Below are 14,046 nucleotides of genomic sequence, written 5' to 3' on the forward strand. Positions count from 1 at the left end.
CACCCAGATTTATACTATCCCAATCTGACTTCTGAAAAATGACGACTCAGACATTCTTGGGATTGTTAGTGATCACATTTAAGTCAGATCCATATAACAGTTGAGGAAGTCTGACTTCTTTAGGCATTTTTTTACAAACTCTTATGGCTGTGTGTCCCCTAAAGGATATTACTGTTCACTACATAAGAGCTTGCATTCAACGTGCTTGTAGTAAAGAAGGAATTCCGTCTCAACTTTCATTCAAAGATCATTCCATAGGATCTTAGCTTCTTGAGAGGAACACTAATTTACTTCATTGGTGTAGATTGACCCCATGAAAAGCTCCCTCCATGGAATTTCTAACTACAGGTAGATGTTGTGAATCGGTCAGTGCAGTGCTTCGCTCCAGGGCTTCTTCAGTGTTGTTGTTCTTGGGAGACAATCGGTAATTACAGCGTTTATTCGGGTTTGTTCAGCATGACATCGGAGCTCCGCTGCCTGGACCCAAGTTAGTACAGAAATGGAAATTGAATGCTTATCTATAAACTGGATCCTCTATACATTGATCTGTCTGGAAGCCCCAGCCTCTTGTGGAACTCTCTGCCATAGGATAACAATGAAACCAAGAACTTACTAGGAATCAAAAAAGAATTGAACATTAGCCACATAAATAGCAAGGACTTCTTTTACATGTTTTAAATGTTTCGAAGTAAGAGAAACCCAGTTGCATCAGGAGATAAAGCAGCCTCTCACTGAGGGGAGTAGGAAGAAAATTCCTTGGTGGGGAGGGAGGTGAGTTATTCCATAATTGTCAACTTGAACTGAAGTTGACTCTTCCACTGAAGCATCTAGTACTGGCTCGTGCTAAAGAGTAGATGGATCACTAGTCTGCTCCACCATGGTAATTCCTATGTTCTGAATGGGTGGCTTGGAGGTTGCTGGGGGAGGAGCCAAGGGAGGCAGTACTAAGCAGCAGGGGAAGGAAAGAGGGAAGAGGAGGAGAATCCTCACATTGAGCTGAGCAGGCTGCTGCTACCATCTTGACTGGAGAAGGTGCTGCTTGTAAGAGGAGCCAGGAAGGGGGGCGGGGGAGAACTGACTTGATATATTTGTGTGGGACTAGTTAATGGTCTGGGGAAATTGTGTAGCAGGGCACCCATTTAGTATGGTACACAACTGTTAGGAAAATGGTTCATATACTTCCTCTGTTTGCCAAGCCTTGGAAGACAGGTCTATATAGCATGCCAGTGTGTGCGGTGTAGCAGCGCAGCAGGGAGTTTGTGAAGACAGGTGTGCCCAAAGGAATGAGACACATACTAGGCTTATAAGGGGAGAGAGAGAGAATTAAAGAAACAAAACAGGAAAAGAAGGATTGAGGAAAGTCTTATTAAACATAGTAAAATGAATTGCGGACAGACAGAAAAATGAGTGGGAGGGGAGAAACACCAAGACTCAGCAAATGGGAAAGTAAAGGAAGTTTAAAGAACGGAAAAGGAAGGGGAAGTACCAAAGCAAGGGAGACTGGGTGCATTTTATTTAATACAAAGTTTAACGGGAATACACTACATAAAAATACTAAATTCTCTCTTAATCCCCACCCGCCTCACATGGGTAGTATTGGCTGGGCTAAAGTTTTCAAAATGTTCACATAAACCATGCACTCCTTTATTATGTTTCTGGTAAAGTGAGGGGGAAATGACTTTTCTGGGAAGTTTAAAATATATTGCTTGGACCTACTGAGCCTGCCAGTTGGGCTTCTGAGGGAGACCTGGATGGGCCAGTTGAGTGATTTCAGCTTGTTAGCCATTGCAAGGGGGACTGATTTGAGTGAAGGATGCATGTGGAGTAGGAGCTGGCATGCGTATACATTCGGGGGCAGGTGTAGTATCTGAAAATACATGACACCTTTTTAAAAATTGACTAGATTTCCCATTGACTGTCCCATTTTAAGTAACTGTTGATTGGAAGACAACAATCTGCCATAATTATCATGGGAGTGTTTGTTTTTAAAGTAATAAAAGGTGCTAGTTTAAGCATAATAATTTGAGAAAGTAACTTATTTGGATCAATGATTTTTTTCAGCAGCATCTCATGGTGTACACTGTACTAGAGCCACTCCCAGTGAATTTTCAGGGACAGAGTAGGCAAACTCTCTTTGCTGACCTTTAGGGAGGCTGGGGTCAATCCACAGCCATGTGTGGAGAGCTGTTAACCACTTAGACAAACACTTAGAAAGTCTCTCATCTGTTTCTAATAAAGTCTATCAATGTAACCATGGAAGATGCACTGTACAAAACAATTTCAACGCCAGATCTCTTTCTAGTACTCAGAAGCAAAGCACGATAACATCCAGCTTTTGTGATACTGCTGAGAAGCAGAAAGACAGTTCATTTTGATAGCAGTGCCTCGGTTTGCAGGTTCAGTAACTTTTGTCAGCTGCTCCAATGTCCTTTTCACTAATGCTGTTGAGTGGGATGATTACATGTCATCAATTCCTTTATGCTATTTCCATCTTGTGTTCACCCAGCTTAGTGTGTAACAGCTACTTGCATTGAAGGCTTCCTTCTTCAGAAACATCTGTGGTTTCAATAAGTCTTTGTAAGTGTGAAAAAGCCTGAAATCCTTCAGTTCTAATTCTTTGAGAAGACTGTACCAGTATCGGACCACCGTGCTGTCATTGCCACTGACCTCAAATCCAGGCCAGTGAACGTGGACTTCAAAGACCAATTGTCCTATCTGTTCAACAATGTCTTCCAGAATCAGGTTTTCCAAAATTTTCCACTCCGCACTTTCCATATCTGCCTTGAGGACATCAATCTGAAACAAAAAGCTAATTACTTTATGAAAAAGACAGACTTCGCAATTGCTGTTGATAATCATCTGAAGTGCCAGGCTTTTCAATTTCATTCAATTTTACTTAATTACTCTTGAGTATGGCTGTTCTTATTTAGAAATCCCAGCACCTCCTGGGGATAATTGAACCAGTTTTTGAAGTTTCATAATTGCTTGTTCATAACTTCCCCTCCCCAACTCCCTGTTTTAAATGCTTAAATCATTAAACCACTATATTATATTATTCTTTACAAATCCTGCGAGTGTCTCAAAGTTAGAGGGGTGAGAAACACCCATTGATATGCAAAGATACTCAGATCATACTTTCCTTTAATCTTGGCTGAAGGAAGTGCTATTTGTCCATTACTTGCTTTTAGTATTACAAAATCCACTGAGCCCCTGTAACAAGTTGTTTTTGTTTGGGACCCCCAGTGTTATTGCTGTACAATCAATACTATTATGTTAGGACACTCTCTCTCTCCCCTCCCTCCTACCCCAAAGACCTTCCAATCTAAGTATATGAGGACAAAACAGCTGCATACAACAGACAAGGGCAGCAGAGGGTAACAGAGACATTGTTATTGGTCTTATTCCGAGGGCATTCTGTGCCAAACAATTCTGCATGCAATATTTAAAAATTCTACAAATTTTATTGGTTAAATAAATGTGTAGGCTTCAGCATGGCATGGGGATCACAGGCCACTGCCAGGGCCGGCCCACAACATTTTGGTACCTGAGGCGGGGAGCTCAAATGACGCCTCCATGTCCCCTCGCTTGGGCCAGAACTTTGAAAGGTCTCAATTCTGCCTTCTTCCTGTTCTACTCCTCTGCTACCTACCCCAATAAAGAAGAACTAACAACTTAAAATGCCTTGTTCAAAAATTTTAAGTAGCACTTAACTTTCAAACGACTGAACAGCAAATGTAACTTTCCTTGTCTGCATAGTAAACACTGGCATTTTTATCTGTTTGAATAACCAAAGTGGTGCTTTCTGTGCCTTCTTGGTTGCAAAGATTTAAACTGCTTCCTGAAGGTCCACAGTATGGGCCAGCGCATGCTCTATTGAGATGGTTGCAAGGCCGACCAGCCTCTCCTGTGTCACGGTGGAGTGTAGATATGTTTTTATTAACTTCAGCTTGGAAAAGCTGCGTTCTCCACTGGCAACTGTTACAGGAAGTGTTAGAAGTATGCGCAGAGCAACAAAAGCATTTGGAAAAAGGGTGGTCATCTTATTTGTGCACATATATTCCAGAACAGCCTTTGGAGTTGATCCTGCTGAAATGCATCTTAAAAGGGCTTTCAGTTCATCACCTAAATCACTTGCATCAATATCGCGCATGTCATGTGTCAACACTGTCTCTAGTGCCCTGCATTGCTGGCGTGGGTCTTCTTCAGGTGAGGAGTTTTGGAATATCATACAACATCCCAAATATACTGCTGTGTTCCCTGAGCTGCATGAAATGTTCTTCAACTGACTGTATTGCACAATCTAGCACCTGGTTAAAGAATTCAACTTTGAATTGTTGTTTGGGGTCTCTTATGGATCATCCTGTGCCTAGTAATCAAAATGTCTTCTTTGGTGACTCTTGTATTCTTGAATGGGTGGGAAAATAGCTTCAGTGTGAAGTTCCTTTGCCAACTTCTGTGCACTCTCTTCAGAATGTTTTGAAATCCCTCATCTGACCAGTAAGACTGTAGGTACGACTTTTGCTTTGTCCAGTTGTTCCATTGCTCTAAATATATCATGGTCAACACCTTGGAGTCTCTTGCTTACAACATTTATTTCAAACAGTATGTCATGACACAACACTAAGCCACACAGAAATTTGAAGTTATGTATGTTTCTGGTGATTCCATTTCCCTCTGCCACTGTTCTCCCACGAACAGTTCCTGTCATAGCATTGTCCTCCATAATGGCAACTATGGCATCATCTATCTTCCCAATTTGGTGTTAGATAGGTTTTATCGCCGCCACTCAACTTTCCCATCATGTGGCACTCAGTGGTTTCAGTGTCAGAGAGGATGTTCCCAGATGTTGCTTCAAAATTTGCCATCAATAAGTTGATGCAGAGAAAAATACATAGATGCGTTGAATTACATTAAAAAATTCAGAAGCCTCACTAGAAGCTGATGCTGCATCACTGACCACAAAGCTCAATGAATGAGAACTGCATGGGACAAAAAAAGCTTGAGGGTTTAACTCTCGGATCCATGTCTGCACTCCTCTGTTCTTTCCTCTCATGTTGGCACCATTATTGTACCCCTGACCTCTCATGTCAGCTACCGCAATTCCTGTATCTTCCAGCTTTCTAAGAAGCACATTTGTCATACCAGCTCCTGTAGTACAGAATATCAGGGTTGGAAGGGACCTCAGGAGGTCATCTAGTCCAACCCCCCGCTCAAAGCAGGACCAATTCCCAACTAAATCATCAATGTCAATAAATTCTAGAAAATGCTCTCTGACAGTCACCATTGCAGGGACATTTTCACTAGGTTCTGTTGTTGTTACAAAACGCACCATTAAAGTCATTTGTTCTGTATGGCTGATGTCAGGTGTGCAGTCCAGAATAACAGAGTAATATCTTGCTGACTTCAGATCTGACACAATCTTCTGTTTGACTTTTGTTGCCAGTAACTTTGATCTCATTTTGAATTGTTTTTCCAAGATAGTGGTGTATGTACATTTCGTGGGTGGTGACTCTTAGATGCTCCTGGAGTACAGCATCAAACTCAGCCATCAGCTGCACAATTTTAAGGAATTTTCCATTGTTTGGCACAAACAACTGATCTGAAGTGCCACGCAGTGCTAGGTTTTGGGTAGCAAGCATTTTCATAATGGCAATGAGCCTTTTCAGAACATTTTGCCAGTACAGAGACTCTGATGCAACCTTCTCTTGATGCTGATCATCTATGGTGCCTCTAACCTTAGTCTCATCTCAAGCTCTTTCCACTTATGGAATGCGCTCTGGTAATTTGCTGCCTTCTCATGGCATGCCAGATTTCTAGCCAAATTTTTCAAGTCCTTTGTTCCTGTAGAACCCATTGTGGCTGGAACATTAGACTGGAAGAGTTTGCAACAAAAACAGTATGCAGCATTCTGGGTTTTGAGTACATAAGCCATGGCCTCACCACTTTGTCACCATTGGGGATTTCACGCCAATAATGTGTTGGATGGAAACTTCTATTTTCATTGTCTTTGGGGAACATGAAGTTTTTCACTTGCTGTGCCCCATGCAGCACAAGGAAGTCCCTCAGGATACTGCTCAAGTGGGTCCGTAGTCCTGGATCATCTAGACTTAAGGAACTAAACTCAGCAGCAGCTGTTTCTTGTGCCTCCACCACACTCTTCTCTGATCTACACTTTTCTTCAGGAATGTGCATGGTTACATCCATTTGAGATGGAGATATGGATGCTGCAGTAGCTGCCAGGTCACCCACACTCTGACTAACTGGAAGATCCGGTATCTCCTCACCACTCACATCCTCACTGGGGCCGAAAGGCTCACCGTGAACATTTGTGTCTATGTATCTCAGGAGAGCTCCTTCCTGCTTAGATAGAAAAGCTTTCTTTGCTTTCTTCCTTTTTCTGAATGCTGCCCCAGAGGGGTGTTTTCTTCTTTCACTCATGACTGCTGGTCTGTGCCAGCTATAGTGGCTCTCAACACTCAGTTGAAGGGGACAAATAAGCAGGCTGGTAGCAGGGCCTGAGTGAGGGAAGATATCAGCGTCTTAAGGGCCTAACTGGCTCCTACTACTTCAGTTGACTGCCTGTTCTCCTCAAGTCAGTTCAGGGAAGCAGCAGGAAACAGGAAGCTCCCTGAGAAGCTGGTGTTAATCAGTCCAGGCTCCTGCGGGTGCTAGAGAGGTACATAAGTGTCTCCTCCTCCTCCTCTCTCTCCCTGCAGCTTCTGGTGCTTTCTGTTATTCCCGCTCACCTTTTCTCCTGCCTGCCTATTACGTCTCTTGTGCCCTCCTTCCTCCAGCACAGCACTCCACCATCTCTGTGCATCTAGAGTAGAGAGAATACATCTGCACCAGCAGCCGACAAAATTTTCTACACTCTGGGTCCTAGTGGCGCCCCACCACAGTCTGGCACCTGAGGCAACCGCCTCAGTTCGCCTCATGGTAAGACCAGCCCTGGCCACTGCTTGCACAGAGGTGGGAGATCACTCTGCAGCTCCCCCCACCCCAGGACACAGACTCAGTGGTGAGGCTGTACCAAACCCTGAGACAGTGCAAGGACCGGGCCTGCCCCAGAAACACCCCACAAGCCCTGCCCCTCTGTGCCAGGTGCACCAGGTGGGGGCAGGCAAGCTCAGCCTGGCAGGATCCAAGTGTGGAGGGGCTTAGTGTGGGAGAATCCAGGTGTGGGTTGAGAGGGTTCTGTGTGGGGCAAGTTGAGTGCAGGGAGGATCTAGATGCACAGCGGTTTGTTGGCGGTGGTTCTGGGTGCAACGGTAATGGGACTCTGCAGGGGGATCCAGGTGAAGGTGGTTAGAGCTCAGCGGGGTGGGGGTTGGGTGTGGATAGAGCTCAATGGGGAGTCTGGATGTTTTAGTGGGGGGGTCCAGATGCTGGGGGAGTGGGGCTCAGTGGGATGGGGATCCAGGTGCAGCTGGTTGGGGCTGGGTGGAGTGGGGATCCAGGCAAGTTGTCAGGTGGTCCAGGTGCAAGGCCTGGCAGCTGGGGTTCTGGGTGAGGTGGGGTGAGGCTCGGCAGGAAGGTCTGGGTATGAAGGGATTGGGCTAGATGCACAAGGATTGGGCAGATGCCGGAGCAGCTCCCTGTACAGTGATCCCTTCCTCTGCAGCTGAGGAGTGATGGGTGCAGGAAGCGAGGAGGAGGGGAGTTTGCAGAGCTTCCTGCAGCCTGGGGAGAAATCTGGGGGTGAGTCTGACCCGGCCCTGGATGCTGTGCAGGGAAAGAGGAAGTCTCATCCTCCCCAACCCAGCCAAGACAAGCAGCTGAGCCCAGCATAGGATAGGAGCCACCAGCTAGGTCTTCCCCAGTCTCGCCCCCTGTCCCACAGTAATTTACCTCTCTGCCAGCTGCTCTGGGCACCCAAAACATACTGCTGAGGATGGTCACATGACTGCTTTTGTGGCTTCCCTGTCAGAAAGTCATTTTTCTGGGGGGAAGCAAAGAAATCTGCAGGTGACACGAATTCTACGCGTGCGCAGTGGTGCAGATTTCCCCCAGGAGTATGGTGGTCTTACGGGACTGTTCCCCAAACCTAAAAATGATCGTGGCTAGTCTATGCAGTATTGTTCTAGCTGTGTTGGTCCTAGGATATCAGAAAGACAAGGTGGGTGAGGTAATAGTTGGTCCAATAAAAGCTGCTGTTGGGGAGAGTCGAGCTTGCACGGTAGCCTGTTATTCAGAGTGCCTTCCCAACCCCCACAGTGTGACACACATGCTTGCTTTTGCCAGGGATTATGGGATTCACGTATTTAGTATTCAACTAGCTATATTCTTACTGGCAGAAAGAGCTTTCTTTCTCTGGCATAACTGAAGTCTGCTCAAGAGAGGCCCCAGCCTAGAGTAGCAGGGAGTGCTGCAGGTCAGGAGTGAGCCACGCTGGCAAAATGGTTGTGAGGGAGCTCTTACAGCTGGTGCTGTGCCTTGGCTGAAGGAAGTGCTGTTTGTCCCTAGCTTTCGTAAGCATTAAATTCACTCACAAATGCTAGGAGACAGAAAGGTGGCAGCCTCTTGGTGAAGCTCACTCTTTCCCCCTCTTTCAGTCAGCAAATAAATTCCTAGTAACTTTCTAAAGGCTGGAGAGCAGTGCCAGGGTCGTAAATAACTTCAGTGGCCTTCAGTGTCTAAAGGAGAATGTGAGTGTGTGCAAACCGAGGGAAAGGAAATATTGCTTTACATGCTGGACTTTTGATTGCTGCCTCTCCTCACCTTTTCACTTACCAAAGACTGTCAGACAATGAGCTCTGCTGAATGAGGCCAAAAATATACGGCTTGACAAAAAGACACTCGAACAGGAAGTATCAAGAGGCTCCCAAATTATTTCAAGTACAATACCTTGGTGTTGCTGCCTTAAATACTGGATTTTTCAACTGCCTTTTCCTGTATATACTACTTATTAATGGGGACAATTGAGTTAAGCAAATTAATACACTTGGAATTTGCAAATTCAATATTCATCAGAATCATCAGTATAAATGATAGGAATGAAAGTAAAGTCACACAATGTAGAAGTTGATGACTACAATAATCCGCTAGTCTGTTGTGTTGCTACTGTTACTTGTTCCATTATGGCAGCAATCTTGTCTTCATCCTAAAGACTGTTCCAATATGCCTGAATGTGCAATACGTTTGCAGATTACAGTTTGAACATTGCTGGACCAAACCCTTGAGAGACCTTTCAACGCCACAGTAAAACAACTCTTTGGTGCATGATAGAGTAGATATGATCTCTGAAGATTATGTTGTCTAGATTCTTTTTGAAATGTTAATTACTAGTGTATTTTTACTGTAGGCTTCCTAGCATCACTGAAAGCATCTAAATTGCTTTTCAGGAGTAACTTTAAAGCTATTTTTCAGTTTGGGCAAAGGAGGATTTGAGTGGGGTTTTTATCATTTTTGTCGGAAGTTAAATGTCTTCACTGAAACAAACAGCTATAGATTTGTCTTTCAAAAAACAAAAAAGTCTTGGCTAAGGAAGAAAAATGTGCTCCTCACAAATGTCCATTATTTTTTTCTTTTCTTTTTGCCAACTCAGTTGCTGTGATATTCGGATGATTTTCTTTAAAGTATTAACTTTCTTAACATAAATAATAGTGTGTCCAGAGCTGTTAAACTAGAGCAATAGTTAAACTAGGAATTAACTTTCAGCAGAAAATTCATAACAGCTTTTAATATGCAGCAGAGGAGGTTGTGTCTTAGCTGCTAAGTTTATTTTGTAAATCTGCACAGGAAGGTATTTCCGAGAGCTCATTTCCAGGTAGTATACCTCCCTTCCATTGAAATCTTCTATAAAACCCCAGGCATACTTTGTATGTTCAAATAACGCCAGGCACATGGGTGGATTCCTAGCCCTAGTGCAGATGCTGTCCATCAGAGTTTTGCCATTGGCTGAAATAGGGGCACGATTTCACCCATGAGGCCTTAAAACGAAAAGCACCCATGCAATTACGCATGACACTTTACTTCTTCCTTCTTACCTGTTACAAATCCCATACAGTTGGTTGGTTTAGTTTTTAGACTAGGTGGTTCAGTCAGTTTTAAAATGAGTGATGCCAGCACCCCAGTGCTAATAAGCAACCTTACAATAAGGCAGTAAGCGCATGTGATGGAGAAAAATACTTTAGCAGGGAAATTTATATTTCAAGCCTTCAAGGGGTTGTTATAAACAAGGAGTTAAGTTATGAAAAATATTTTCTAGTATCATTTTCAGACTTTGTCCTTTCACCTCCTGTTTTTCCCTAGCTAGTGCAGCTCATGAGGCATGACAGTGCTACTGCAATGCTTGCTATAGGGGAAAATGAGATGAGTGAAAGGTAGTGTTTCATCTGCATATGCATTTTCCTGTTTGTGGGCTTAATGTCTGACACACACACACACACACACACACACACACACACACACACACACACACACACACACACACACACACACCAACAAGAATGTGCAGACTCCAGGTATGAAATGCACACAATCTGACCATTTGGGGAGTTCTTAGTATGCAGCTCTTTGGTTATGGAAGATGGAATCCTGTTTTGCTGTGACCCACTCAGAATTTACAAGCCATGCCCAGTTGGTCCGAGTACTTGGAGGGGAGATCTCCAAGGAACATTTGGTGGTGCTATTCCCTTTCAATCAGTTCTGAACTAAAGTCCCAGTGTGCTATTGGAGGCATGCCTTCTAGTGGATGAGGCTTAAAACCAGGGCCTTGACCACTTGTGGCTGTTAAGATCCCGTAATCCTTTTTGTAAGCATAGGACTCCACCACAGCACTGAACTTAAATTGGATAACGGTGCTAAATTTGTGCTGGGGCTTGCCAGGGCTGAGTCCCAACACCTCTTCCATTACAAATTAAGCACTGCCCCCACTCCCCTCCCTCTGAAATGGGCTAGCTTGTTTCGAAAGGCAGTGCTGCTTTTTTCTACCTACCTGGGAGTAGGAGCAGGGGGGAAACTGGGCCTAGGACAGGGAGTTCAGAAAGGCATGACTAGAACTTGCTGGCAAAGCAGACTGGAGACAGTTGAATGCTACTCTGAAGAACTGGATTCTACCCCTGCCTCTGCCATGGAATTTCCTCTGTGAAGCTAGGCAGGATACTTGTACCAAACATTCCACAGGTGGTCATTAATTGTATAATCCTCATTTTCAAGGTGCTTGATTTGAGGCACTGGGGTCTGATTTGCAGCTGAAACTAAGGGGAGTGGGAACTGTGCTTTGAATAGATGAAGTGCTATATAATGTTACTTATAAAAATAATCAGGTCCTAGGTGTATCAAATTCAGCACCCAAAATCAGTGAATACTTTTGACCTTAATCTCTTTATCTCAGTTTCCAATTTGCAAAATTGGGATATAATACTCCTTCACCTCTCAGTGGTGTTGTGAAAATAAATTAATAAAATGTTTGTGAAGCACTCAGATACTTTAGTGCTAAGCACCATAGAAAAGCCCAAGAGGAAACTAATAATTATGTCTCCAGAGCAGGGTTGGAATAGTGTACAGTAAATAAAGCTTACAGCCATGCACTCAACAATGAGGAGAAAATAAAATATTGAATAGCTGCTCATTAAGTCAGTATTGTCCACCCTGTGCTCTGAATGAGGCAGAGAGTCCTGTGGGAAAAAATAGTATGTAATCATGTAATTAAAGACTATATCATAATGCATAAGTACAAGCGGGCCAAATTAAGGGTGCACAGGTATCCTCACCTCTGGCACTTCCTAACTTTCAGTGCTTGATTTTGCTACCTTTAATGTAGCTTTTTGTCTGTAATAGTTTATATATTAGTTTACTTGTGAAGCATTTTAGACTCCATTGTGTTGACAAGCACTATAAATATGAATCGTATTTCCTTAACTCATTATGACATTTAAGTTGAAAAGTAGTTAAGGGATGAACACAGTAGTTCCTCTTTATAAATTCAAATGGCTGCTGCTTTTCCAAAATATATATAGAAAAATTGCACCTTGCTGTATTTTTGTAGCTAATTTACAGTCTAAACAAGTATGCTCATTACAGGACTACATTGCAGTGCCTTAAACACCACTGACTTTATCTTCATGGGACTGCTGTAATTTTCAGAAATGGAGACGTTGTCTATTTAGAAAACTTTTCAGAAAAATTGTTGCTTGGCTTCATTCTCTCATTTCCCCACTATTCTTGCCACATAGTGATATAGTTTGAGGTCACTCCGTCATAATATATTTACAGTTATTGTCTTAAAAAAAAATTAATAGCCCTGAAGCTGCACTGGCTGAACAGCAGGCAGCCTGCACATTCTGTTCTGCTTTCATAAAACTGACTTGAAATGTGGCTATTAACTCATTTTATCCTGCAGAAAAGTTGGTTGCCAAGCCACAATAATGACTTCTATTAAACACACACTGGAAGGATCAGAAAAGAAATATGATGCTAGCAGGGATGATTGATATATATATATATATATATTGATATATTGATATATTGATATATATATATATATATATACCCAAGCCAGAATTTCTTAGTTTAACATTCTACTATTCAGTGCTTTTCATTGCTCAGGCAAAGACACAGAAACATATACATGTATCTGTTCACTTACCACCTGCTCATGTGCAACTCTGATTGCCCTACTTGCTGTTATGTACCAAGGGCTAAATCCATGAAGGTACTTAGGCATTGTAGCACTCAGCAATGCAACACCTAAGCCCTAGGCATCCTGCCACCAAGTTTGGCATCCAGGCTTTTCATCCAATGCATGGTGAGAGTTAGGCAGCTAAGAAAGGGATTCTTAGAAGCCAGTAAATTGAGCAGGGAGCTGTTTAATCTAGCCAGGAGTGAAATGCAGAGGAAAGAGGCCACGTACCCAATCCTGCAGTTTGGCACCTAAGCGGTCAGACGTGTGCTCTGGCAGACTAAATCTAGATGAGAAATCTCACCAAAAAACAAGTAAGCATGACCCCAGAATACCCAATAGTCTGGGGATTAGGGCATTCACCTAGGAGTGGGGAGTCACAAATTCAAATCCCTACTCTACCTGATTTGGAGCAGGGACTCCCAGGTGGGAGGCTGAGCTTGGTAGACTCTTGGTCTAATTTTCTTTTGAAATTGTGTGAGCCTATGAGAGAGAGAGAGAGAGAGGTTTGAATGAAAGTACACAGATTACTAATGGAAATAAGACTTTCTATGGACCATCTCCTAGGATTAAGGATATATTTTGAAAAACCTACTGGAGGCCAAACACCTTCTGACCGATTTCTTTTCTGAGGAGCCGGATGTCTATATACAATGATTCCAGCATGGTGCCGCCTAACAGAGAATTTCTGATTTTGAGATTTGAGTCCTTTGAGGGGGTTAACCCACAAAATAAGCTCTGCAAATGTTAGTATTTGTCCTGGTGCCTGCTGTTAGAGCTCTGTTCATATGCCTCCGATCTATGTGAGAAATCTAGCCATCCACGCTATGGGAGCTAATTTTGATCTGTATAACGGATAGCTTCTGTGACTTTGTGGCAGGATGGACTGTAGAGGCTTAGGGGCCAGATCTGTTTTCAAGCTATTTCCGTTCAGTACTGAATTATACAGACAGTGCCAAAGCTGCCACATATTGACTTGCTGAAGAAAAACACTGACACTGGAAAAATTAAAGACTGAAGAGACTTTATTCAAGTGCTGAATTACAAAAAAGCCACTTGAAAACGAAGTATGGAGAGCTGCAGAGGAAAGATTTTTAACTCCATCTCAGATTCTTAATGACATCAAAGAGTTGCCACTGTTGTTCACTGAGCACACTATTTCATGCACAGAAGCCCCTGCTTAATGGTGGAAGTATAGCACATTCAAACCTTCACACTATCAGGACTTGGCTGTGTCCTTCTTTGGAGTTTTCCTCCATACAGTGTTGCCTTTGAGAGGGCGCTTTAGCTGCACTGAGGTTGTGATCTCTGACAAGATACTGTATGGTCCCTGAAACCGCTAAGAGGCTTCCTTTTTTTAAATGAAACCTGCCACAGTTGATTCAAGTATTAAAAATTGATGCTTAGAAATTAAATAACAGGAA

General features: G+C 43.3%; 1 protein-coding gene across 3 annotated transcripts in view; it reads right to left on the reverse strand.

The window, feature by feature from the left end:
• Positions 1 to 1,483: 1,483 nt before the first annotated feature.
• The window catches only part of METTL24 (methyltransferase like 24), a 90,407-nt gene continuing 77,844 nt past the window's right edge, over positions 1,484 to 14,046 (reverse strand). For all 3 annotated transcript variants that reach the window (XM_024102473.3, XM_005287625.5, XM_024102476.3), the window contains one exon: positions 1,484 to 2,796. In XM_024102473.3, coding sequence (XP_023958241.1) covers positions 2,482 to 2,796 — 315 coding nt within the window. In that variant the 3' untranslated portion in view covers positions 1,484 to 2,481. The remainder of the gene's footprint in view (positions 2,797 to 14,046) is intronic.

The sequence above is a fragment of the Chrysemys picta genome, chromosome 3 (assembly GCF_011386835.1).
Source record: "Chrysemys picta bellii isolate R12L10 chromosome 3, ASM1138683v2, whole genome shotgun sequence".
In the NCBI taxonomy this organism is placed as follows: domain Eukaryota; kingdom Metazoa; phylum Chordata; order Testudines; family Emydidae; genus Chrysemys; species Chrysemys picta.